The 27,317-nt window shown below is 45.5% G+C and overlaps 1 protein-coding gene across 1 annotated transcript; it reads left to right on the top strand.

Annotated features, from left to right (window-relative positions):
- Positions 1-14,189: 14,189 nt before the first annotated feature.
- LOC119309311 lies at positions 14,190-19,774 on the top strand. The gene is made up of 2 exons (XM_037585342.1): positions 14,190-17,398; positions 18,600-19,774. The coding sequence occupies exon 1, from the start codon at positions 15,732-15,734 to the stop codon at positions 16,857-16,859; it is 1,128 nt and encodes a 375-aa protein (XP_037441239.1). The 5' UTR covers positions 14,190-15,731; the 3' UTR covers positions 16,860-17,398; positions 18,600-19,774.
- Positions 19,775-27,317: the final 7,543 nt, after the last annotated feature.

Raw genomic sequence — 27,317 nt, 5'->3', positions numbered from 1 at the left:
CTGAAATCCCACAGAGCATAAATAAAGACCAATCGGGTGTCTGAAGCGACGCCTCGAAAGGTGAATAAATAAAAAAAATAAGGAAAAGATGCCACAGTCGGGCATCTTAGCGACACCACATAAAGGGCCTTAAAAGAAATACCACAGTCGGGCGTCTAAGCGACGCCACATAAAGGGCTTTAAAAGAAATGCCACGGTCGGACGTCTGAGCGACATCGCAGAAAGGTCGTTAAAAGAAATGCCACAGTCGGACGTCTGAGCGACATCGCAGAAAGGGCTTTAAAAGAAATGCCACAGTCGGACGTCTGAGCGACATCGCAGAAAGGGCTTTAAATGAAATGCCACAGTCGGACGTCTGAGCGACATCGCGGAAAGGGCTTTAAAATGAAATGCCACAGTCGGACGTCTGAGCGACATCGCAGAAAGGGCTTTAAATTCACCAGTAAATAATACTCATAATAAACATTCAATCCATGAGAATAAACGGGTTAGTCCATCCACAGGGATAATCATTCAACCGGACTTAGCACTCATGCGATTCACCGGAGTCTCTGTCATCAAATCTGACAATTGATTAGGATAAGATGGAACGAAACTTGACATGGAATAGATGATTTGGAGGAATATATGACTCTGCAGAGTTTGTACAAAATTTTTCCCACAGCCAACGGATTTCCGTAGTCACGAAGGACTAGTTCCGTTTATGGTATTTCGGAAGAAAACACAGCTAACCGGTACACACCCATCCTACCTCCCGATGCTAGGAATCACCCTAGTCATCGTCCAAGAAAAACTTTTGAGATGGGGAGATCACAATCTCGAATAGCATGGGATCAAATTTATATACGCGCGCTCTAAGGGGTGCCCCCCTCTCGGTCCCAACCGGAAACACCCATGCCCCCTGACCGGATGACTGGCTTTAATCCAGGGCCATGGAACCATCATCACGGCCTCTCCTCCTTGGTGTGTACCATGAAAGCGGTTTGCAACTTACTAAACCATATTCCTTGCGGAAAACATGTGGTAGTACAAGGAAGGAAATGATAGGTACTGGACCGATATGGTTTGACACTGAAGTCACATAGTCTGGCGTAAGACTGGCATGCTACAACACTGCCATCGTACCCATCCTCATGCCAACACATGGCCATTCATATTCACATTCATCCACGTATGGATCATCGAACTCACTCACCTTATTATCACATAAAATAATGTTCATCGGTATGCTCACCAACATGCCATGAAACTAACTAAATGCAAAACATGCCAAGACACTCATCATATCAGAAGTTCAAACATGCTTGCCTGGTTCAGAGTAGTCGGAGCCTAGCTCGGTGAAGTTCGCGGCTCCGTCACCTCCTTCGGTATCTACGGTTTAAAGAAAATATATGCGCTAACGTAAATACCAAGGAGAGCACAGAAGGTAAACCAAATATTTTTCAAATAAATCTGATAAAAAACTAGACAAAATTATAAAGAGAACAGAAAAAGAATCAATCAAAAATACTTTTCTGATTAAAAGTTATAAGGGTTTTTGTCCAGGGACTTATCTGTAATGAAACAGAAGATTCCCAGGGGCTAGTTTATAAAAACAGGAAACGCTTCGGTAGCGACTACGCCAGCCCGAAGAGAAAACACATTCTGCCCGAAGGCGCTTCCAGAAAACGATTCGAAAGAGAGAGCAGAGAGGCTGACGGTGGGGTCCCACCCGTCAGGTTCAAATGTTCAAACGGGGCGGCAGAGTTCGCCGGCGCCCGAGAGCCGCGGTGGTCGCCGGCGGCGATCCACGGCGAGGCAGAGAGATCGGAGAGTACCTCCATGCTCAGGGCACCCTTCCGCGTCAGTTGATGGTGGTGGAGTCGGTCGGCGAGCACCACGTCGACGGCGAGCGTTGCTCCGGCGGACGGTGGCTCGGGTGGTCGAGGGGCTCGTCGGAGAGGGTTGCAAAGGTTAAATTGAAGAGGGGGTCATGCTCCTGGCAGCTAGAGAGGGTAACGAACGGGGTTTGAGCGCCGGAGATGGCCTCACCAGAACGAATCGGGCTGGAGGCCGAGGCGGGGCGAGGCGGGCGGAGCTGGGGGAGGAGACCTCCTCGAGGTCCCCCTAGTGGCCTGGCGGGGTGTTGGTGAGTAGTGGGGGTGCTGCGTGCATGAGAGTGAGCTCGGGACCCCTTTATATAGGCGGTCCGAGGCGGTTGCCGTGAACGAGGATCACCAGCGAGCGATTACGGTGGCGCAGTGCTCGGTCGGGGTGGTTAGCGGGTCGAGCGTCATCACGGAGGTTCAATTGGTCCGTTTTGGTGTTAAACTGGCCGGGGTTTGGGTGTTAAGGACGAGCTCGACGGAACGGGGCGGCGCGGGCCCGTCGGCGGCAGAGAGCGCGCTCCGTGCGTGCTGCGCCACGGCGACGGTGCCGCATGCGTGCGCTGGCACGGAGACGGCCACGCGGAGCTCAAATAGGCTGCCTGAATTTTGGTGGAATTTTTTGAGGAGTGTATATATGAATTTCACCAAATTTGGCAAATCTGGTCCAAACTTGCAGAGACTGAATTTTGAAAATTTTGAAAAGAGGAGGAGTGGATCAAGATGGTTCTGGGTTATGGATGCTAAGGACAATCCAGGAGAATTGGTTTGAGGTCAAAACTCAAATGCAATAGGGCACTTGCTTTGAAAATCTCTCACGCTCCAAATAATTTTCAGAATTGAATTGAGGGGAAAAATAATTAGAATAAAAATCCAAAACCAGTTTGGATTAGTTGGGACAGAGAATTTAGGTTGATCACAAGTTGTAGGGGAGGTTTTGGAGGGGTTTTACCACATGGGCAAAAATGCCAAGTCATGGTGGTTCCAAGATATGAAAATCCCAAATTTTCATAGATCTTCACTTAAAAAAATCTCTCCTCAAAACCACAAAGTTTTTGATAAAAACCAAATAAAAATTTTGGAGTGTCACAAAAGGCCATATAATGCCTGCAAACCTGTACCAGTCGGACAAAATCCTCCGTGTACTTAAGATGCCCTATGAGAAGATAGATACCTGTGAGAATGGATGTGCCTTATTTAGGCTCCAGTATGCAGACTTGAACTATTGTCCCATTTGCAAGTCTTCTAGGTATGTTGAGGTAGACAACGGTATGGGTGAGAAGAGTCAGACCAAAATCCCCATTAGCGTTCTTTGGTATATGCCAATCATACCAAGACTTCAACGTCTATTCATGGTCGAAGAGGCGGCCAGACAGATGACATGGCACAAATTGGGCAAAAGAACCGAACGGGATGCAGATGGGAATCTGATGATGGTACACACATCGGATGGTGCTGCATGGAAACACTTCGATGCATTGCATGATGAAAAAGCGGCAGATCCGTGGAATCCTCGAGTAGCCATCAGGACGGATGGGTTCAATGTGTTTGGTATGATGGAAGCCTAATACAGTTGTTGGCCTGTATTTGTCATTCCACTCAATCTCCCCCCCGGACAGATTATGCAAAGAAAGAACATTTTCCTCACGTTGATAATTCCGGGGCCCAACAATCCGGGGAATAATATGAATGTGTACATGCAGCCGCTTAAGGATGAACTGCAAGAAGCTTGGGATAATGGGATCAAGACATACGACGCTGCTACAAAAAAAAACTTCCTAATGCGTGTGTGGTACATGTACTCGATGCATGACTTGCCGGCGTATGCGCTATTAGTTGGCTGGTGTGTGCATGGAAGGTTCCCGTGCCCCACATGCAAGGCAGCTCTTGAGTTTCATCGGCTGCATGCGGGTGGCAAGTTTTCTTGCTTCGACATGCATAGACAGTTCCTGGATCCTCGCCATAAGTCTAGAAAAGAAAAGAAGAACTTCATCAAAGGTAGAGATGTCAAAAACTCTGCACCACCTGCATTGACAGGCCAACAGACCCTGGATCAGTTAAATGCTCTCGAGCCGGATCACACCTGGACCCACAAGATATGCTTGTGGGATCTACCGTACTTCAAAGACCTCCTTTGCCCACACAACATCGACGTGATGCACACTGAAAAGAATGTCGGCGAGGCCCTCTTTGGTACATTGTTCGGCATAGAGGGGAAAACGAAGGATAATCCTAAGGCCAGAGTCGATCAGGAGGCTCTATGTGATAGACCGCTACAAAACATGAAACAACCAAAAGGAAAGAAGAACTGGGAGAAGCCAAAGGCATGGTTCAATCTTGGAAGGCCTGTTATGAGGGAAATACTCCTGTGGGTGAAAAAGGAGTTGATGTCCCCCGATGTGTATGCATCGAATCTAAAGAGGGGAGCGAGCCGTGAAAAAATGAAAATATTTGGTCTCAAGAGTCATGATTGGCACATATGGCTTGAGCGGGTAATGCCGGTGATGTTGCGTGGCTTTATCCCTGAGGATGAATGGCAAGTACTAGCAGAGCTGAGCTATTTCTTCCGTGTTCTAGGTGCGAAAGAATTATCACCTGGCTTGCTAGAAGAAATGGAAGAGTTGGCGCCGGAGTTGATCTGCAAGTTGGAGAAGATCTTTCCACCTGGCTTCTTTAATCCAATGCAGCATTTGATTTTGCATCTCCCGACCGAGGCACGATTGGGGGGGCCCGTGCAGAATCGTTGGTGCTACGCAACTGAGAGGATGCAAAAGACGCTTCGAGCAAAATGTAAAAATAAACGTTGAATTGAAGCATCGATGGCCGAGGCATTCATTACTGAGGAGGCGGCAAACTTCGTGACAGCACACTACAAAGCCAAAAACCGTCATTTGCATAATCTGAAGCCTCGGTACAATGTTGGCAACCCTAAAAAGGGTGGATCCAACCTCAGCCTATTCAAAGGGAAGCTCGCACCAGCCGGTGCTTATACTCCCTTATTGTTGGATAACGACGAATGGCGGACCATTACGTTGTATATCTTGAACAATCTAACAGAAGTGCGGTTGTACATTGAGTAAGTTCTCGGTACATTGTTTCGCAACCTCTACTTCATTTGAACTGCTCTTATTCCTGGATATTTTATATAGTCGATACGTCGCCAAATTCTTGTATGGAGCGGTTATCCAAAAGGATTCCGTCGAAGAGTATGAGCTTCTGGCAATGCATGGAGGCGGCCACACCGGTTTCATCTCTTGGTTCAAACAAACGGTAATTTCAATTAGACCATTTCATTTCTTCTTCTAATTTCTGGCTAATGCAACAATCCTTTCGTATTAAACTTGTAGGCTAGTTGAGAGTCTATGGACGCCGAATTGAGACAAGTCGCTAACGGTTTTGACTATAAGGTCCATTCATTTGACAAATACGACATCAACGGGTATCGCTTTCGTACCTATGGCAAAGAGCTATCTATGGCCGACCAAAAGTCTACAAATTGTTGTGTCTCTGCTATCGGCGAAGGAGATACCGAGTATTATGAAGAGTTGAAGCAATTTATGAACTTCTATTCTATGATGCAAACCCACCGAACATCGTAGTCTTCAAATGTCATTGGTTCCAGCCAAAAGAGACTAGAAGGACTCATGAACATCTAGGGCTAGTCAAAATCAAACAAAGCACCCATTTGGATGTTCCCGATGTCTATATTACGGCTCAACAGGCAACCCAAGTTTTCTATCTACCGTGGGCATGCCAATGTGATCCAAATCTCGAAGGTTGGGATGTCGTTTATGAAGTGCTGCCACGTGTTAGACCACCTCCCCCCAATGAAGAGGATTATGAACCTCACATTAATCCAGACACATATGAAGGAGAATTGTTCCAAGAAACACGTCTTTCCAAAAAACGTTTCAAGAACCGCTCACCTCATAACATTCAAGTAGACAGCGGCACTGAATCCTAGCCTGAGCAGGAACAAAAAGAGCCGGAACAAGAAGAGGTTACTGCTGCCGATGACCTGTCAATGTTTGACCGATTACATGCAGGAGGCCTTCCAGATGTTGATGAATTTATTGATGATGATGATGAGCATGTCATTAGTGATAGTGATGAGGATGATGCATTTATTGACCCCGAAGCATATATAGACGATGATGATGCATTTATTAATGATGACGATGAAGATTAATATTATAGTTCATGTCAGGTATTCCATTATTATTATATACACATATATTATTAATTAGTTCAAGTTTTAACCTACCTAGCTCTAAAATGAGCTATACTTAGCATTTATTCCTCCAAAATGAATTTGTATGCTTAGCTAGCTCAAAAATGACATAACAACCTTAATTAGCTCAAAAATGACTTTAACCTAGGATAGCTCTAAAATGAGCTATACTTAGCATTTATTCCTCTAAAATGAATTTATATACATATTATTATTCATGTCAGGTATTCATTTTTTTATGTTGTACTAATTTCGTTTACTCTTTGTCATTCCTGGTGTTGACAGATGGTGGGCGCGGGTCGAGAGCGCTCCGGGGCTCCTACCTCGACGCGTTGTGGGAGGGGTAGTTGTGGACGTGGCGTCGGGAGAGGTAGGAAGGCTGCTAGGCCTTCCTCGCCACCACCCCCAGCCGAGTCACCCGACCACAGGGCTGTTCCGTCTGAGATAGAGCCATCTGAGGTGGACCCGTCTCGGACTCCACTTCACGAGCCTCCGGCCAACGAGCCTATGGCAGAGGCGCCTATGGCCGACGAGCCTCGAGCCGACGATGAGCCTCTTGCCGCCGAGTCTTCGCCCCACGAGACTCCGAAGCTCAGAAGGGGTCGCGCTGAGTCGGAGCCGAGCCCATGGGAGGACTGGACGGAGTCGAGTGCACATGGTTGTGTTCAGGGTGGAGACTATAATCCTGATAGCTATAGCAAGGGTGAGTGGGTTGAGGGACGCAAAGTCTACCAGCGTGGTCGTACAAATCTCCCGCCCACCCCGGCGACCCCCGACCAGAGGTGGTTGATTGCACCTAACAGGGAGAAGTAAGTGCATTTACTCTTTTTTTAACCTTTTGCCTTGACGTTTCTTCGAATATCTAATGCGTTAGCCTTGTCATACTGCAGTTCTTGGACACACGAAGATGGTGTCCGCAGGCCCAACACTGTCCTTGGTGTGATTTGTCGCCAGTGCTTCCCGGGGTGGGTCATGTTGCCCGGTGAGGGTCGGGTTCCAGAGCTAGGAATGACCTGGGAGCACTACTTGGCTGCCCCGGCCCCGCCGGAGCATAGGGTCGGCGATGTCGAGTGCGACATGGTGGCCGACATTGTGATCGCCACGTTTTGGGTAATTTCTCCTTTGCCATTTATGTTGTGTTTTCTTCTTTGATTGCATACCTTCTACATGTGTTTTCTTGTTTGAGTGCAGACCTTCTAATCCGTGTTTTCTTGTTTGATTGCAGACCTTCTACAGGTGTGCTGAGGGAAAGGAGGAGGCCGCGGCTCGGGTTATCGACGCCGAGTGCAGGCGCCTACTTGGAAACTTTCGGCACGAGGCTCGGACATAGGTTGTTCGAGACTACTTAGCACAGACTGGTATTAGGAGGAGAAAAGAGAAGTTCCGGGACAAGTATCTGAGTAAGGAGAAGTACATGAAGGTAATTACCTATTCTTAAGGCCTTGTACTTAGTTTCCTTGATTTGATTCGTAGGCGTAGCGCTCAAATTTCTCTTGCTTAACTTAGGTGCCCCCGAGATGGTGTGCGGACAAGATGGACTGCTGGGAGGTGTTGGTGGATGAGTGGTGCTCTCCCCAATGGCGCGTCGCCCACAACATAGCAAAGGAGAAGCGTTTCAAAATAAAAGGTGTGACACACCATCTAAGCAGCGTCGACCTACATGGGTACGGGAAAAACTGGGTATGTGTGGTTTGCTTCATGATTCATGCAAATTCATTCTTTGTGCTAGCTTGAGTCCTTAACTAATACTTTGTTCCTCTCTTTTAGTCAAAACACAACAAGGCTCCAGTGCCAGAGCTATTCGACCTCTATGGCATGTCCAATATTGCACCGTACAAGAAGGCCAAGGCATTCTCCGAGTCTGACCTCGAAAATGCAAAGAACTTCAGCAACGAGGCCTCCCACCACAAGATGGTGCAGTACATTAAGCAGGGGAAGGCGAGGAAAGGGCCGGACATTAACCCGAGCCGGCCTCTTGATCCAGAGCTGGTGATGATATTTGGTGGCGGGAGGTCCCATGGCTCGTTAGCCATTGGTAATGGACTGATACGTTGTAGTAGCACTCTCCCGCAGATCAAGAAGCGCCAAACCAGCTCTGATCCTGAGATACCACCTCGTTTATGACCAGTGGAAATCAAATTCCAGGTTTGTTATGCGGACTCAGTAGCCTTTCCTCCATTACATTGTGTTTGCGACCGTCGATGATTACAATGCTAACGAGTGGTGTTGCAGGCTGCTATTGAGGCAGAGAGAGTGAAGACCCAGGCTGCTTTTGAGGAGAGGGACCGGCAGTTGGCGGAGAGGGACCGACAGGCCGCAGAGAGGGACAGGGAGAATGAGGAGAGGACGGCTAGGCTGTTGGAGGAGGAGAGGAACTGGAACGACTCGGCTAACCGGGCCATGTACAAGCTCTTCGTGGTAAGTTCCTTCTGCATATTAGCTAAGTCATGCACTCAATGTTCCTTTCATTAGTAACTAATATGACTGACTCGTCAAAACCAAATGTGTAGTCCATGTGCGAGAAGAACGGCCAGACCCCTCCGCCGATGCCAGTCATTTCTCTGGCGGGCACGGTGAGTTTCATTTGAATGGTCGTTAGTTACTAGTCTTCACATTTGAGTTGCATCATGCTAACGATACATTGGAAATAATCTTTGGTGCAGCGTAACTCCCGACAAGCATCGACCGATCCTTCTCCGTCTGCCACTGGCGCGACCGGTCCTACACCTACACCTACACCTACACCTCCGTGATGATGGTAAGTTTCCCAAGTGTTTTGCTTCATAGAGTTTTGTTGTGATGCCATGTTGTATCTACACATATCGTGCATAATGTGTGTCTGTTTGAAATGCATTGTATGTGTGGGATTCGGCACCTAGTCGTGTGCCTTTGGTAGCCTTCCATACAGGGAAAAGCCTCCTAGTGGTTCCACTGAGCCATGGTAGTTCGCTACTGCTCCGGAACACATGGATTGACCGACATGTGTCCTTCTTTGCTCCTGTGTGTGTCTCTACGGGGAAATGTCACGAGGTGTATCACCGAAGTCCTTGTAGCTTGCTACGACTTGGTTGCACTCGCTGATGACCGACACGTGCATTGCTGGGTCATGTATGCATGTCCATGTACGTTTGTGCCACCTTGGTTCTATGACTAGTCATGTCGGCCCGGGTTCTCTGCCATATGGATACTAGCGACATAATCATATACTTAGCATTGTTTCCTCCAAAATGACTCAATATGCTTAGCTAGCTCAAAAATGACATAATATGCTTAATTAGCTCCAAAATGACATATTTAACCTAGGATAGCTCTAAAATGACCTATACTTAGCATTTTTCCTCCAAAATGACTTAATATTCTTAGCTAGCTTCAAAATGTCATATTTAACCTAGGATAGCTCTAAAATGACCTATAGTTAGCATCTTTTCCTCCAAAATGACTTAATATGCTTAGCTAGCTCTAAAATGATATAATATGCTTAAGAAATGACATATTTTAGGTCCTAAATGACTTCATATGCTTAGCTAGCTCCAAAATGACATAATAACCTTACTTAGCTTCAAAATGACCTATTCAACCTAGGCTAGCTCTAAAATGACCTATACTTAGCATTTTTCCTCCAAAATGACTTAATATGCTTAGCTAGCTCAAAACTTACATAATAAGCTTAATTAGCTCCAAAATGACCTATTTAACCTAGGATAGCTCTAAAATGACCTATACTTAGCATTCTTTCCTCCAAAATGACTTAATATGCTTAGCTAGCTTCAAAATGACCTATTTAACCTAGGGTAGCTCTAAAATGACCTATACTTAGAATCTTTTCGTCCAAAATTAGTTAATATGCTTAACTAGCTCTAAAATGACATAATATGCTTAAGAAATGACATAGTTTAGCTCCTAAATGACTTCACATGCTTAGATAGCTCCAAAATGACATAATAACCTTACTTAGATCCAAAATGACCTATTTAACCTAGGCTAGCTCCAAAATGACCTATACTTAGCATTTTGCCTCCTAAATGACTCAATATGCTTAGCTAGCTCAGAAATTACATAATAAGCTTAATTAGCTCCAAAATGACCTATTTAACCTAGGATAGCTCTAAAATGACCTATACTTAGCATTTTTCCTCCAAAATGACTTAATATTCTTAGCTAGCTTAAAAATGACCTATTTAACCTAGGATAGCTCTAAAATGACCTATACTTAGCATCTTTTCCTCCAAAATGACTTAATATGCTTAACTAGCTCTAAAATGACATAATATGCTTAAGAAATGACATATTTTAGCTCCTAAATGACTTATATTCTTAGCTAGCTCCAAAATGACATAATAACCTTACTTAGCTCCAAAATGACCTATTTAACCTGGGATAGCTCTAAAATGACCTATACTTAGCATTTTTTTCCTCCAAAATAACTCAATATGCTTAGCTAGCTCAGAAATTACGTAATAAGCTTAATTAGCTCCAAAATGACCTATTTAACCTAGGATAGCTCTAAAATGACCTATACTTAGCATCTTTTCCTCCAAAATGACTTAATATGCTTAGCTAACTCTAAAATGACATAATATGCTTAAGAAATGACATATTTTAGCTCCTAAATGACTTCACATGCTTAGCTAGCTCCAAAATGACTTCACATGCTTAGTTAGCTCCAAAATGACATAATAACCTTACTTAGCTCTAGAATGACCTTAGCATGTTTTACACCAAAATGACTTAGTATGCTTAGCTAGGTCAAAAATGACATAATAACCATACTTAGCTCCAAAATGACCTATTTTATAGATATAAGTTGCATCATAATAATATTCACATTTTAGTTGCATCATAATAATCTTCTTCTTCTAGTCTTCTTCTTCTAACTTTCTTCTTTCCCATTTTACAGATTTGCTTAAGATCATGGAAGCTTGGATTAATGGAGTGCTTGTATTTAGTTTTTGTTTTGACCTTGTGAAACTTGCTACCTATGGATGAAACTGTGTAATATTGATGAAACTATGTATATGTACGGATGAAACTTGCTACTATTGGTAACATGTGTTGGATACATATGTGTTCATGACTATTGGTAATATGTGTTGAATATGCTATATTGGTCATATAAATATATTTGTGTTTAATTTCTGTGAAAATGAATTGATATAAGAAAAAACAAAAATTAAATGGGGCAATATAGTCACTTTGCCATCTACTGGCAGATGGCAAAGAGCTTTGCCATCAGCTGGCAGATGGCAAAGAGGCCACGTGTCATCTACATGTAAAATTTGGGCTGGCCTATTTGGGCTCTTTGCCATCTGACAGTAGATGGCAAACCTCTTTGCCATGTGCTGGCAGACGGCAAAGCATGCAACCTTTGCCATCTGCTGGCAGACGGCAAAGCATGCAGCCTTTGCCATCTGCTGGCAGACGGCAAAGAGCCTGCAGCCTTTGCCCTCTGCGGGCAGATGGCAAAGAGCCTACAGCCTTTGCCATCTGCCGACAGATGGCAAAGTATGCTGTTAGCCTTCTAACGGGGCTAACCCCGTTAAGAGGCTTTGCCATCTGCCAACAGATGGCAAAGCCACAGGCTCTTTGCCATCAGCCAGCAGACGGCAAAGAAGCCTTTACCGACAGGGTTTCAGACAAACTGTTTGCCATTTGCTGGCAGATGGCAAAGCCATTGCCATCCTCGACCATGCCTTTGCCATCTGTCATGGCAGATGGCAAAGTGCCAGATTCCAGTAGTGTAGTAGGTACGTGCACGGCACAACATCGTACGAACAAAAAACGGTAAGATCTTGTTTTGGGTGATTTATCTTTTTTTTCAATCAACATAGTATGAATAATATGATGTGGGGGCACCCATGAAGCTTATGTGGCTTGGTTGCATGGCTACGGAAGGTTAGAGAAAAATAAATAGATAATGTGTTTAGAGTGCACCCCACTAAATAGATATACTTTGGATCCATTGCAACGGACCGGCACATCTATATCTATACCCCCTATATAGTGTGTGAAAAACTTTGAAAGTTGGTCGTTGGATGAAGCCAATCTGACGGTACAAAGATGGCAAATCTGAGCACTACTGGCCGTTGGATATCATCCACAAGATTCTGCCACATGTATAATCTAGAAGACTCCATGGTTGAACTTAATTCATGACTAACTTTGCCACAACTAAGCTTAGGCAAAGTTATTAGTTCTTCAAAATGAGAGCCACGAGTTGGCAAGCCTAAGCGAATCTTGCCACATTTTCTGTGTGTATGTCATGTGGGGCCTTAGTGTGGCTTGCCTAAGGTGTGGCTTGAACCAAACACTCACCTAAGTTAATCAAACTTGCCTAACCTTACATTCCACCAGATTTTGCCACATGTTAGAATCCAGAAAACTCCACATGTAGAAGCATAATGCACAAACCACCAGAATCTCATGCGTGCAATGCACGTGTACCTTACTAGTACTAGTTGGTAGTAGTAAGAAACAAATTCTAGTTTTGGCACGAGCTCATACTGCGGATGTACCACAAGGCCTGCCGCAGGACTTACATTTCCCTCTCGGGGCCCATGGGACCGAACTTCAGTGGCTTAGTGCCCGGCCTATGAGTCAATGACATGCGGACCTTAAATGCGGCTGGACCACATGTCATTCTCATGGTGGTGGCGTGGTTCGTGACTCACTCGTTTGAGATGAACCGGTCGGTGGTGGCGTGGTCGTGGCGAGGGTGCCACAGCTGTGCGTCGGGGCATTACGAGGCGTAGATGGCCACACCGGTGGGTACTACCTGTAGTACATAAGTACTCTAGATGAGGATTGATGCCCGGGACTAAATGTGTCACAGCCGATGGATGAAAATTCAATGGTGCGGGAGTACAGATCGGAGCACAACAGCGGAGCAGGCAAACCGCGTCCAATCGGGTGTGTCTGTGGTAGAAAGTTGATGGTCGCCGCAGTTCAGCTGGCCCGCATGTCATGCACACAAAGGCAGAGGAGCGGTGGGGCCGAGAAGGATGAAGGGCACGTCGGGGGGATGAGGATTCCCTGACGCGAACAATCCTACCATTCTGTCACTGACATGTGGGACCCATAAGCGTGGGTTCCACCTGTCAGCGAAGGAAAGGCAGGGCAAGGCAGTGATAGCCACGTCAGAGGATCCATGTCCACGTCGGGGGACATCGTGCCGTGGGTTGGAGCAGTGTCGAAGGAATCGCGTGTGGGTGTGGCAGTGGTAGAAACAAGAAACGTGATGGTCGCCGTGGTTCAACTTCCATGGACAAGCTGTCGTGTCTGCTGACACATGTATATCAAAACTAGAGTGTTTATATTTCAAGCACGTGAACAAGTATTATTCTACTAGTTTGGATCCATTGCAACGCACGGGCCATCACATTGGTAGTACTAGTGTCCATCTCTATCTCTAGAGTCCTTCCCTCGTTCATCCTTTTCTCTCACGAGATAAACTACTCATACAAATGCATCTTGATGTTCTGTGGAATGCATGAGGATGTTTCCTTGGGGGTCTCTCCAGCGCGGCGTGGCCGTAGCTGCAAGTTGATGCCCCTTGAGATGCCGATGTTGAGGGGCACTTGGATTTCATCCGATGAGCAGGTAAGATGAGTTTGATCACGTAGTAAATGCATTCTAAAGACTACTTTGATGTCCATTTCCTAATTCTCCCCCTGCCCACTGTTTCACAGGCTAGGCTCGGTGCGAGTGGAGATTGGCTTTCATATGTATGGGAGGGTGATAACTGCATTTCATATATATAATTTGGCACTCAAATTTAGCATCTATCGTGATATATCCATCCATTCTTGCTATGAGTTGTGATATATTTGAATGAAAATCATATAAAAGATCATTTACGTGTCACTTGTTTCTTTTGCAGAAAAGTGCGCAAGGCACTATAATCGTCCAGATTTCTACTATGTGGCTAACGAGAAGAGAGAAGGGCTTGTGTGTGACGACAAGAAGTAACCAAAGGGGATAACTATAGAAGAGAGGGGATCTACTTGGGAAGGAAGAAGATAGTAGGAGGGCCCATGTGCAAACATCAAAATCTGCAGGGAGGGGATCAAAATCCCTAGATCGGCTCCAGTCCCCATCGGGCCTGGCATATCTCTCTCTCCCTCACCCATCCTTCTCCAACTCCGGCCGCCGCCACGGCCAGGCCGGCGTGGTGGTGCGCCTTCGCCTCCCATCCATCCACCAGCGCCACCATCTTCTTCTCCTTCCCCGCATCCACCATCATCCATCCAGACCGCCGTCACCAGCGCCACCATCTCCAGCCACCAGCACCACAGCGCCCCGCGCGACTCTCCCTGCTGCTTCTTCTCCCATGCCTCTCCTGTTGCTCTTCTCCTTCCCTCGCTGCTCCTCTTCTCCACGCCCCTGCAGCCTTCCTTCTTCTCCTCAACCTCCTCGCTGCTGCTCCTCCTTCTCTCCAAAACTGCTGTTGCTTCCTCTCTGAATCCCTACTGCTGCTGCCTTTTTTCTCCCCTTGCTACTTCTCCTCCTTCCAGCGCCCCCTTTGCTGCTCCTCTTTCCTTCGCTTGCTCTGCTTCTTCCCCTGCCTTGCTAAAGTTCTCTCCTCACGCCCTCTGTTGCTGCTCCTTATCAACCCCCCTGCTGCCTCTGTTTCTTCTTGAACCTGAAATCTCTCTCTCTCTCTCTGAATTTTCTGTAAGCTGAGATGTAAAACTTTGTAATGTTCAGATTCTAAGAGCACTTGCAATCTGATATATGTTTAGTAGGTACTTGTCATTTTCTGTTAATTAATATTCTGCTAGTGTATGTGTGTGATCTCCTTTGTGTTCATTTGTTGACTTGTGCTTGTTTGGTTCGAATCATTTTGTTGATCTGTGAGCACTTCTTGTAACCCCCTGGTCGTATACATGTGTGGTTATGTGTATATTGTAGTCCCTGTGTTAACTATGTGCATGTGAAACTATATATGTATGTGGTGTGAAACTTATATTTCCCAGTACCATACTACTTGTGCATGTTCAGCACTATGATACATCTTTTATTTCTAGTTCATATATTCCTCCTATGTACTTGTGATATGTACGTGCTTTTGATGTGAATCACTTCTGTCCTTGTCCCATTATCTTTGTTTTGTGTTTTTCTTCTTTTATATAACTACTAGTTATATTTGTGATCATATATTAGTACTTTCTTTCTGTCGATGTTGATGTTCTGTGTGTTTATTTTAGTTTCTCAAGTAATATGAAAATACCAAAAAGACAGAGAGTATAATCTGAACCTTCCTTTGCTTCTTTTCATTTTCTTTTGTCGATGATTTTTCCCGAATGATCTTAGTTAGTCTAGATTTAGTATTCTGCTTTCATCACCCAATATTGTGTTACCTAGATTTAGCCGAGCGTTGTTGCCGTCGCCTAGTCCCTGTGGAGAACACGACATCCGTAGTTTGGGCATAAAAACCCTACTATATTACAAACGATCATTTTGGCGCCGTCGCTGGGGACTAGTGTCGAGTGACCGTGTTAGGCTATAGACTAGTTTCTTCTTCTTTTTCTATTTTGTGCCATATATTTGTGATATATCTCTAACTCCTAACCCTTGTTCTAGATTATTTCCTCTTTGTTTTCTTTTGCTTTTTGCAGGTTAGAACCATCTTCTCGGATATGGCTTACTATTCAGATCATCATGCTTATGCGAGCAACTCTACAAACAGCACGGAAAGTGTTCAAGAACTGATAGGTAAGATTTCCCATCGACTAGATGATTTAGCTCGGCAGCGAGAAGTAGTTTTTGAGGATAGGACTAGCTCTTATGGTCCTTATTCTAGAGGCCATCCTTATGTTGCTCCTACCTGCCATATTTGTGGATTTCAGGGCCATTCGCCCGCTGAATGTCAGCGTGGTTACTCCCATCCTCCCAATTGTTATGGCATGAGCTTCGCCCCACAGCCTAGCTCATACCAAAACAATTACTCATATGGGTGGCCTGAAAACCCGAATATGTCATATAGGAGAAACAACCCTGAGATCTCACCGTTTGCTTCTAGTAATCATATGCAGGGATTTATGTATGAAGAGGAGAGCCACAACTATGCTCCACAACAGTCTTATTCAGCTCCTATTCATATACCTCTGCACCAGGAGATGTTGCCAATGGAGTTAAATGGTCCTCCATTTGGTCAACCAACAACTCCAGCACCTGTTGTGCAATCTCATGTGCAAGTGCCCACTCAAGATGAGTTCGATCACATAGACGAGCTCACACTTTTGAGTCTCGAGTTCACTTGGAGTGCCGAGGATGATCCTATTAGCAAGGTGATACTTGAGGAAATGAAGAAGATTAAGAGTGGAAAGGAGCTAGTGGAAGAAGTAAGGAAGATTGAGAAGAACATCAACGCTGGAAGTACTATCTCTTCCCTCCTTGAGTTGAGTGTGGCCGAGATTCCCCTTGATACATGTGAGGTTCCAACACCGTCACATCCAGTTGAGCAAGATAGCAAGAGTCCTGAGGAAGAAAGACCTCAGATTGAAGAAGATGAACTAGAAGACAAGGAACAAGATGGTGAAGAGCTGCAATTCCCAAGTGATCAAGTTGAAGACTCATCATCTATTACTCCTGAAGAAGTACAAGAAGCTGCTGTAGATGAAGATGAAGAACATGAGATTCATTTGCCTATTGTCATACCAGAGCGTCATGTGTCAGGTTTACCCAATCCTCTCAATGACATGCGTCCTTATGATTCCTTTGCTTCTACCTTGCATTGCATGATGCCATCTGTTAAAGTAGATTAGAAAAAGTATTTGCTTGGATATGATCATATATACCCTGTTAGTGGCATTACTCACATTAATGATGATCACAGTTACTTTCCTCGTGCTAGACCTATGGTTAATGAAACATATCATTCTTATGCTAGTCTTGAGCTTAATGAAAAATATCATCCTCATGTTAGTGTTGACTTTGCTAATTTCTATCATCCTAAACATGTGCTTTATAGCTATGCTTATGTAATTGAATATTCGATTGATGACTTGGAGGGTATTATCCCTACCACTTGCATTGTCTCTTTCGTTGAGTGCTCTTTCAGGTTTTTGCTTGTGCACGATCCATTGCATGCTGACCAGGTTCGAGGTGACATTCCTTGGGACCCTGGTGGACTCTGAGCATGGGGATGAGGAGAAGCAAGGGGCACATACGAAGAAGAGTGAAGCTGGAGCATGCATGAGGATAGGAAAGCAATAGGAGAGGAGTCACAATGCACGAGGAAGCAAAGGAGAGGAGCTGCAGTTGGTGAGGTGATCGAGCGAGTGCTACTTCCTATGAAAACCCGGTGAGCTGTTTCATGACCCATTCCTAGTATATCATCCATTGATACATGCTGAAATCAAATGTTATTTGGGTTGCTTAAGCCATGTCTTAAATGTTGCCCCACTGAATTTTACTTGACATATGGTGCTTGATGAGAATATGTGAACTGAGTGTTGAATGCCTGGTAAACTAGTGATCTTTACAATGCTTGCTTTGCTGAAATTAGTGAAAGCTATTAGTTTTGAGTGCTCAAATCCCTAGTACACTAGAAAACTTAATCATTTTCTGCTTTTACCTTGATACGCCTAGATCACCATGTTTAGATGCTGAATTTGTGCTAAGTGTGTTCCCATTGAGAGCAATCACCTAACCATTATGGATTAGCATGCTATGTTCCCTGGATCGGTAGCATGTGAACCAGACATGGAGAAGTGATGATTCCTGTTTTTGTGCTTATGCGTTGTTCATTTAAGATAAGTAATAATGAATAAATAAGTCTGACTACCTATAGTAGCATGTCATGTTCCCGGGATCGGTGGCATGTGAAATCGGGTTAGCTTGGGCAGTAATTAATAAAAAAATGTAATTGTTGAACCAGGTGTATACCATGTTCTCGGGATCGGTGGTATGTTCCTTTGGGGAGACAAACAAAAAAAACTAATAATTGGTCGAGCCACGTGTATACCATGTTCTCGGGATCGGTGGTATGTTCCTATGGTGAGACTAATAATAATATAATCATTGCTTTATCTCTGTAAATAAGTGATTTGATCACAAGATTTAATTCTAGTTCATTTTGTTCTTGGGATCATGCTCTCTTTAGGAACCATTTGGCGCAGTCATCATATAAACTTGTTGATCTTCTCTTATCTCTGTAAAAGTTTAAAATGGTCATGCTTACTAGTCTCCTACTGCTTTGTAGCACTCTAACCATTAATTTTCACTAGATAAGTGTGAAGCATGCCTTGTTTGGAGATCTATTTTACCAGGACATTCCTTACTCAGTTTACTGTTCATTATCTTGCCTTTGTCATATTCCTTTGCTTGAGAACAAGCAAAGATTTAAGTGTGGGGCAACTTGATAAGTGCATTTCATATATATAATTTGGCACTCAAATTTAGCATCTATCGTGATATATCCATCCATTCTTGCTATGAGTTGTGATATATTTGAATGAAAATCATATAAAAGATCATTTACGTGTCATTTGTTTCTTTTGCAGAAAAGTGCGCAAGGCACTATAATCGTCAATATTTCTACTATGTGGCTAACGAGAAGAGAGAAGGGCTTGTGTGTGACGACAAGAAGTAACCAAAGGGGATAACTATAGAAGAGAGGGGATCTACTTGGGAAGGAAGAAGATAGTAGGAGGGCCCATGTGCAAACATCAAAATCTGCATGGAGGGGATCAAAATCCCTAGATCGGCTCCATTCCCCATCGGGCCTGGCATATCTCTCTCTCCCTCACCCATCCTTCTCCAACTCTGGCCGCCGCCACGGCCAGGCCGGCGTGGTGGTGCGCCTACGCCTCCCATCCATCCACCTACGCCACCATCTTCTTCTCCTTCCCCGCATCCACCATCATCCATCCACACCGCCGTCACTAGCGCCACCATCTCCAGCCACCAGCACCGCAGCGCCCCGCGCAACTCTCCCTGCTGCTTCTTCTCCCACGCCTCTCCTGCTGCTCTTCTCCTTCCCTCGCTGCTCCTCTTCTCCATGCCCCTACAACCTTCCTTCTTCTCCTCAACCTCCTCGCTGCTGCTCCTCCTTCTCTCCAAAACTGCTGCTGCTTCCTCTCTGAATCCCTACTGCTGCTGCCTTTCTTCTCCCCTTGCTACTGCTACTCCTTCCAGCGCCCCCTTTGCTGCTCCTCTTTCCTTCGCTTGCTTTGCTTCTTCCCCTGCCTTGCTAAAGTTCTCTCCTCATGCCCTCTGCTGCTGCTCCTTCTCAACCCCCCTGCTGCCTCTGTTTCTTCTTGAACCTGAAATCTCTCTCTCTCTCTCTCTGAATTTTCTGTAAGCTGAGATGTAAAACTTTGTAATGTTCAGATTCTAAGAGCACTTGCAATATGATATATGTTTAGTAGGTACTTGTCATTTTCTATTAATTAATATTCTGCTAGTGTATGTGTGTGATCTCCTTTGTGTTCATTTCTTGACTTGTGCTTGTTTAGTTCGAATCATTTTGTTGATCTGTGAGCACTTCTTGTAACCCCCTGGTCGTATACATGTGTGGTTATGTGTATATTGTAGTCCCTGTGTTAACTATGTGCATGTGAAACTATATATGTATGTGGTGTGAAACTTATATTTCCCAGTACCATACTACTTGTGCATGTTCAGCACTATGATACATCTTTTATTTCTAGTTCATATATTCCTCCTATGTACTTGTGATATGTACATGCTTTTGATGTGAATCACTTCTGTCCTTGTCCCATTATCTTTGTTCTGTGTTTTTCTTCTTTTATATAACTACTAGTTATATTTGTGATCATATATTAGTTTCCTATTTGTCGATGTTGATGTTCTGTGTGCTTATTTTAGTTTCTCAAGTAATATGAAAATACCAAAAAGACAGAGAGTATAATCTGAACCTTCCTTTGCTTCTTTTCATTTTCTTTTGTCGATGAATTTTCCCGAATGATCTTAGTTAGTCTAGATTTAATATTCCGCTTTCATCACCCAATATTGTGTTACCTAGATTTAGCCGAGCGTTGTTTTCGTCGCCTAGTCCCTGTGGAGAACACGACATCCATAGTTTCGGCATAAAAACCCTGCTATATTACAAACGATCAGAGGTTACCAACATCAATTTGCACAACATTTACAACGGTGACACCGTTCCCGTAGAACCTTTGTCCAACATTGGGATTAGCCATGCAATGGGCCACCGCATGAATTGGTATGATGGAACCACGGTGAGATTGGATAAGATAGCACGAACCTTGCACATGGCGGTCAAAGGCGGACCATGCTGTCTGTGGATGATTTGTTGCCGTACGAATAGGAAGAGGCTGTGCTCCACATCCTATGATATACTCCCTCTCTCCCAGTTTATTTGTTTTGAATCTTTTTGTTTTATAAGTTTCAAATTCAAATTTAGAGCTCCCCATCACATGTTGAGATTACAATGTCCATTAAATCGTTGCATGCATGTATAGTAAAGAAACAAATCTCGCATTTGGCACGAGTTCGTGCTGCGGGAGCACCACAAGCCCTGGCGCAGGAGTTACATTTCCCTCTCAGGGCCGTCGGGACTGAGCTTCAGCGCCTTACTACAATTACCTTTGAGTCAATAACATGTGGACCTGATAGGTGACTGGTCCACATGTAATGCTCCCGAAGGCAGAGGGGCAGTGGGGCCAAGAGGGGTGAGCTGCAAGTCGGGGAACGTGTGGTTTCATGGGTTCGAGCAGCGTCGTGGGAATCACGTGTGGCTGTGGTAGAAACTTGATGCTCGCCGCATTTTTGGTGGCCCACATGTCATGCACACAAAGGCAGAGGGGTGGTGTGACCGAGAGAGGTAAGGCGTACGTCAGGGGGCGTGGTGTCGTGGGTTGGAGAGGCGTGGTGGGAATCATGAGATGAAACATGATGGTCGCCGTAGTTGAACTTCCATGGACAAGCTATCATGTCTACGGACACATGCACTGCATACCGATCACTGGAAGGAGTAGCAGAGAAAGCTATATATGCGGATAAATAGTTCCTTATAGTCAAGCGGACCCACGCTACTACTCTGTTCCAAAGACATGCACACCATCAAAATAGTCAATCTATATCAATATACACCGAGAGCGAATAATTTTTTTTACAAGAGAGGAAATAGTTCATCCATCCATAATTCCCTCCTGCTGGTGGAGCGTTTTCTTCTTCTTCTTCTTCTTCTTCTTCTTCTTCTTGTTCTCATTCTCTGTGGGAGATGGCTTCGCAACAAGCTCTTGGGACCATGCAGCTATCTCGAAACTCACACAGGCATCGAGGGCAGCATAATTTATTCGCTCGTACGTCAAGGGATAATTCTCCCATCCAGACGACCTTAATGCCACCGTCTCGTCACCCTTCTGAATATTTGTACCAAGCAAGAAATTTGCTACCTCGAAAAGGGATGGTGTCTGTTTAGCACAATCTTCTACAGGAATTTTGATTCTGGTTTGTAGGCCAGTGATGCTTTTCAAATCAAGGTTGTACGGCTCCAGCTTCTATTTGTCCCCTTCGATGGCTGCCCCACAGAAGTATACGTCCTCCCGAGACAAGAAATCATAAATCTCACCTCGTCTAGAGGGCGAGTGTATGATGTGGTACACCAAAACATCATCTTCGAGGCAGAGCTGAAGGACGGCGGTGCGCTGGATCTTCCTAGGGGCATGCTCCGTGTACTCTGCGTCGAGACCGATGACCCTCGTCTCTACCTTTTTGAGGGAATTGGATACATTGTTGATCCACTACCGAACAACCCTTCGATGGACGGTGACGGTGGCAACTATGCGCATCGAGCCTTCGATGAGGACATGTTGGACGCTCAAAACCTGCATCTCGATCTCTTTCGCCATTTGGAACCGCTGGAACGGAGGGCTATGGTTTGGAGAATTAGATTAGATGGCTAGTCTAACTGAAGTAGTAGATGATTATTTAAAGAGGTTAAAACAATGTGAACACAGTGGGGTTTGGATGCAAATGAACACGAAGGGGAGGTGAAGAAGCTGAGGAGAATCGGTTCCCGATGGAGAAGTAAATGGGAGAAGTGGCGTGCATGCAGTTGATTAGACGGCTAGGGAGACTAAATGAAAAGGCTATGCGGGTAGACTGATGAGTCGTACCTGTTCGTGTACGTGCCCATCCTTCCTGATAGGTGGGACCTATGCAAACAGATAAAAAATGTGTCGTAGCTTTTTTTTTAGCGCGTGAGTGGGAGACACAACATTCTCTGGTTAAGGAATACTCCCTCCTTTCCAATTTATAGGGCTTAATTCAAAAATCTCACCAACCAAGATAGATGGTGAGTGGTGGAATATTTTTTGTAGTTTGCAAAAGCACCTAATTAATGCTCTTGTTTTTCTTAAAAAATTATGTTTATCAATGCATTAATTGCAATGCATGCATGCATAAAGTACATGCATTGGTCAATTTTCTCTTAATACTTGCATGCAATGATATCATGCACCTTGGAATCTGAACATGTGATGGGGAACAACCAAATTGAGCCTTATAAAATGGAAAAACTAAAATTTTGAGATAAGCCCTATAAACCGGAAAGGAGGGAGTACTCCCTCCATTTAGGTGAGTATAAGTCATCTTATGAAAATTAGGTTTTCCCAAAACCTTTAGGCGTGGAGCATTAACTTCTTGCTCAATCCCCTCCCAGCCTCGTTAGCCAGCGTTCTCTTCCTCTACTGTCGCGTTCTACCTTTCCATTTTTCCACTTCTCAAGTGTGGAACGATCTGCATGCCATCGTTGATGCACTAGAATGACCACTGCATGCATCGCGGCAGGGCGTTGATTGGGCATGCATGTGAATTTGGTTCTGCTCGCAATATGGATGATACCTGAACAATGAAGTGAACATGCATGCTAGCACGGGAGACCTATTTCCTCTATACAATACTGGAGTACTCATGTTCCTACTACTAGTAGTAGTAGTACAACTGTGGTACACTTGATGGTCAAAATACTATTCATCCAGTCCTCACAGTGAAGTGACAACACCCTGCGGCGTGTTTGGGTTACCAAAGTCAGCCTCACCCTGTGCACTTTGCAGTCTGTCACCGCCGCTGTACAGCACATTGGCGCCTCGCCTCGTCTCCCTCTCCGCTCCCATAGCACCACTCCATCACCATCTCCGTCTCCGTCTCCATCTCACTGTGCCCCCGTGAACCGTCGCCTCACTCGCCTGCCCCAGTACCACTATTCCCTCGCTAGCCACTCTAGCACCAACATCCTTCTCCCCCGTAAATCAAGCCCCCTTCCAAACTCCACCATGGCCGAACGCGAACCGCGCAGCATCCATATGAGCCGCGATTGGAGAAATCTCCCCAGTGACATCCTCGACCTCTGTTGTTCGTGTATGGATATGTTGACCGCCATGCGGCTGGCTGCATGCTCGAGGGACATGCACACGGCCATCATCGAAGTGAGGCCTAAGCTTTTCAAGACACCCTGCTTGCTGCTATCTGGTCTTGCGAGATTGGCTCACCATGATACGGAGGCGTGCATGATGCCCCCCGACTTCAATCTGATCTGGCCGAAACTTCTTTGCAGGTATGTAGTGTGTCGCCGTACATCATTTCCCTCTACATCGATCCGATCACAATCACCCGAAACTTCTTGGCAGGTATGTACTGGGTCGGCATGAACTCCCACTGGATGGCTGCCTTTAGAGAAGATGGTAAAAAGTTGGTGCTCGTGAACTTCTAGACCTCCCATGAGATTATCCTTCCTTTGTTGGATTATATAGAGTATTACCATCGCTGTCGAAGTCATCTAGATTACTACGTCAGTTGGACGGACCTTGTTTTGCAGAAGATTGTAATTTTCCAAGTGCCCACACGACATGCGAATTACGCATACTTCAAGCTAATTGCCTTGTTCGACCGTGGACTCACATATCTTTACGCCGGTGCCTTCTTTAGCTGGAGACAACTCGGCTCCTAGTGGATCATCATCAAAGCTGATACACACTTCTATGATGCTAGTGAACACAATGGCATCATCTACACGATGGACAAAGAAGATGGCACCACATATTGCTAGGATGGCGCGTGTAAGTTGTTTCCGTCTCATGTTAATGATGATGCCATGACACTATTTGAACTTTTTGTGATGATTGGCATATCCCTGTTTGAGCAGAATTTGAGTAGAACTATGGAAATGTATTAGAGACGCCGTAAATCAGCTATATTTGGAATGAGTTAATTCATGTGATTGTGACCATGTCATTACAGCGAATTTGTACCCTGAATAATCAAACGGTTAGGAATATATGGATATTATCCTTATTTTACAGTAATCTATATAATACTACTAAATATGAGTGTGTATCAATGGCCATGTTAGTTGTCAGCGTTCTGGGAATGGGGGTCCCCAGACTTGCCTGCCTGCGGCCTGCGTCGTGGCTCAAGTGGGGGCCCAGTGCGGCCTAGCTTCATCAGCTCAAGCTCAAGACCCTCGCGAGGGGCCAAGCCTTGTGGGGCGGACCACAGGAAGCTTCCTCAGGAGCGGCCTCATCAGGCAGGCTCGCGAGGAGGCGGAGAGATCAAGGCAGGGTACCTCGCAAGGAACCCGTTACACAAGCCATGACGATCGAGACCAGGCGAGCGCCGGCCTGCGAAGTGTCCTTGTTTCCCCTTCGGTGCAAAGGGGGCAAGCACGGGCCAGGGCATGAGGCAAAGGTTACCATTTCGGTGCAACAAGACCAAGACCAGCAGAACGGCAGGATGGAGGTCATCGTGGAGCCCAGGACGGCGTCATCGTCAGAACCTTTGGCAGCCGAAGACCAACTTTAGTCAGGATAAGTGTACTAGATGTTCCCCTTCAAAATGGCCAATTGTTGGCGCCCTTCCCGCTCATTATTGGGGAACAGGCCCAGGGCCTCCCTCTATAAATAGGACTAGCCACCACAGAGTAGAGAGAGAATCCAGATCGCGCATAGACTAGAGAGAAGCAACTGAACTCACCCAAGCAGTTCATCGCACCAGCTCAAGAACAGCCCCTCGCGAGGCTGTTCTCCCTTTGTATTATCCATCATCAGCCCCTGAGGCAATCCATCACACCACACACTGGAGTAGGGTATTACACCATAATGGTGGCCTGAACTAGTATAAATCTTGTGTCCCTTGTGTGTTCTTCTTTCTAGCTTAGATTCCTTGTGAGCGTCGAAACTTGAGCTGGTAGGGGAAAGATCTTTGTGCGCACCCCAGTGTTCGAACCTCAAGGTTCTGCCGGAACCCGAAATCCGACATTAGTTTCCTCATTTTCATGATGTAGAAACATGCACCACACTGTTGGTTTCATCTAACCATACATTAGGGAAGTAAATGTTGTCGGATTTAGGGTTTCGGCAGACCCTTGAGGTTCAAACACTGGGGTGCATGCGGAGGTTTCGCCTTCTACCTACCTGTTCCTCACCGAATCGCTAGGATCTAGACTACGAAAAGAACAACATAAGAGACACAGGGTTTATACTAGTTCAGGACACCATTGTGGTGTAATACCCTACTCTAGTGTGTGGTGTGGTGGATTGCCTCTTCGGCTGATGATGAACAATACAAGGAAGAACAGCCTCGCGAGGGTCTGTTCCTGTGGTGGTGTTGTCCCTTTGGAGGGGTTCCTTCCAGATGCCTAGATACTATGGTGGCTAGTCCTATTTATAAGCAATGGCCCTGGGCCTCTTACAAATATTGAGCGGGAAGGGCGCCAACAATTGGCCATTTTGAAGGGGAACATATGGTACACTTATCCTGACTAAAGTTGGTCCTCGCCTGTCAAAGGCGCTGGTGGTGACGCCGGCTTGGGCTCCACGGTGACCTCCATCCTGCCGTTGGACTGGTCTTGGTCTTGTTGCACCGAAATGGATGCCTTTGCTTGATGCTCTCGCCTGCGCTTGCTCCCCTTGCGCCAGAGGAAAGAAGGACACTGCGCGGGCTGGCGCCTGGCTGGCGCCCTTGGTCGTCATGGCTTGCGTCATGGGCACCTCACGAGGTACCCCGCCTTGAACTCTCTACCTCCTCGTGAGCCAGCCTGATGAAGCCGAGCCTGAGGAAGCTCCTTGTCGTTCACCCCGCGAGGGTCTTGAGCTTGTGTTGATGAAGATGGGCCGTGCTGGGCCCCCTTTGAGCCACGCCACAGGCCGCAGGCAGGCAAGTCTGGGGACCCCCATTCCCAGAACACCGACAAATGTGCATATGGAGAACTCTATATTTTGAAGTAGTGAAATCCTGCAATGCTTACCATGTGTACATACCTATATTCGCCCTTCAGCAATCAATGGCTAGAATAATATCCTCACAAAATTTTTGCCCATAGAACACGAGTATATAACAATGCATGGTCTATTAGTTACCTTGAAGAATTTGTTTGTGAGGACAGAACATGATTACATAACAAGCATGACATGGTAGTTTCCCGTGAAGAATCGATTACGAGATAACATGAGTATAACCATGCATGGCACTTCTATATTTGCGAACCCAGTATACATTTCCCTGTATTTTCCTCCTAGTTCCAATAGGGACATATCAATGCTATTTCTTGAATTATCCTACTCATACTCTGAATAATGCTGATCTTACATTAACAATGCCTGTCCTTTTTTATATGATGCATTGTCCCAACAGTTACTGCCCTTTGTAATCACACCACCTTTGCCAAAAACCGGGAAGCACAATTGGTTCCTCGCTCGACCAGACAACGGCAAAAGACTGATGATCATTCAGACACATGAGCCGAAAAAGTGATATTGCAAAAACCCCCACTGTATACAAGCACCGTGTAATACGTGAGTATGCGGATAGTGGCTGTTATGTCTATGAGCAGGATACTAGCTTGTTGGGGCCTTTAGGATTTTTTAGTTGGAGGCGGGTAAACAGCCTTGGTTCACACTGTCTGTTTCTTGGAATCAATTATCCGATTAACCAGGAGATCACCGTTGGCAAGGACCTTGATGGCAGAGAGGCTCTGTTTGCTATGGAAAACTGTGTCTACACGGCGAGCCCTAGGAGTTCGGGAGCAAACTCCCTTGATTGTCAACAATACAGCCTGCAGCCAAAAGAAGGTGAGAATGACAAAGGCATCTGGATTAACTTTGATCCTTGGATGTCTCAATTACGATAGTGATGTAGTTCAAGCCTTCAGGTTGATAGGCAATTGGGCTGTTGCATCGAAAGGGTGGAGTACTGGTGTCTACGGATCACTGGTCGCTGAAGCGGGGCTGCAAATT

Source organism: Triticum dicoccoides, chromosome 5B, assembly GCF_002162155.2.
Source record: "Triticum dicoccoides isolate Atlit2015 ecotype Zavitan chromosome 5B, WEW_v2.0, whole genome shotgun sequence".
Classification (NCBI taxonomy): domain Eukaryota; kingdom Viridiplantae; phylum Streptophyta; class Magnoliopsida; order Poales; family Poaceae; genus Triticum; species Triticum dicoccoides.
The sequence above is the reverse complement of the archived record's forward strand: the minus strand, read 5'-3'. Positions and strand labels throughout refer to the sequence as shown.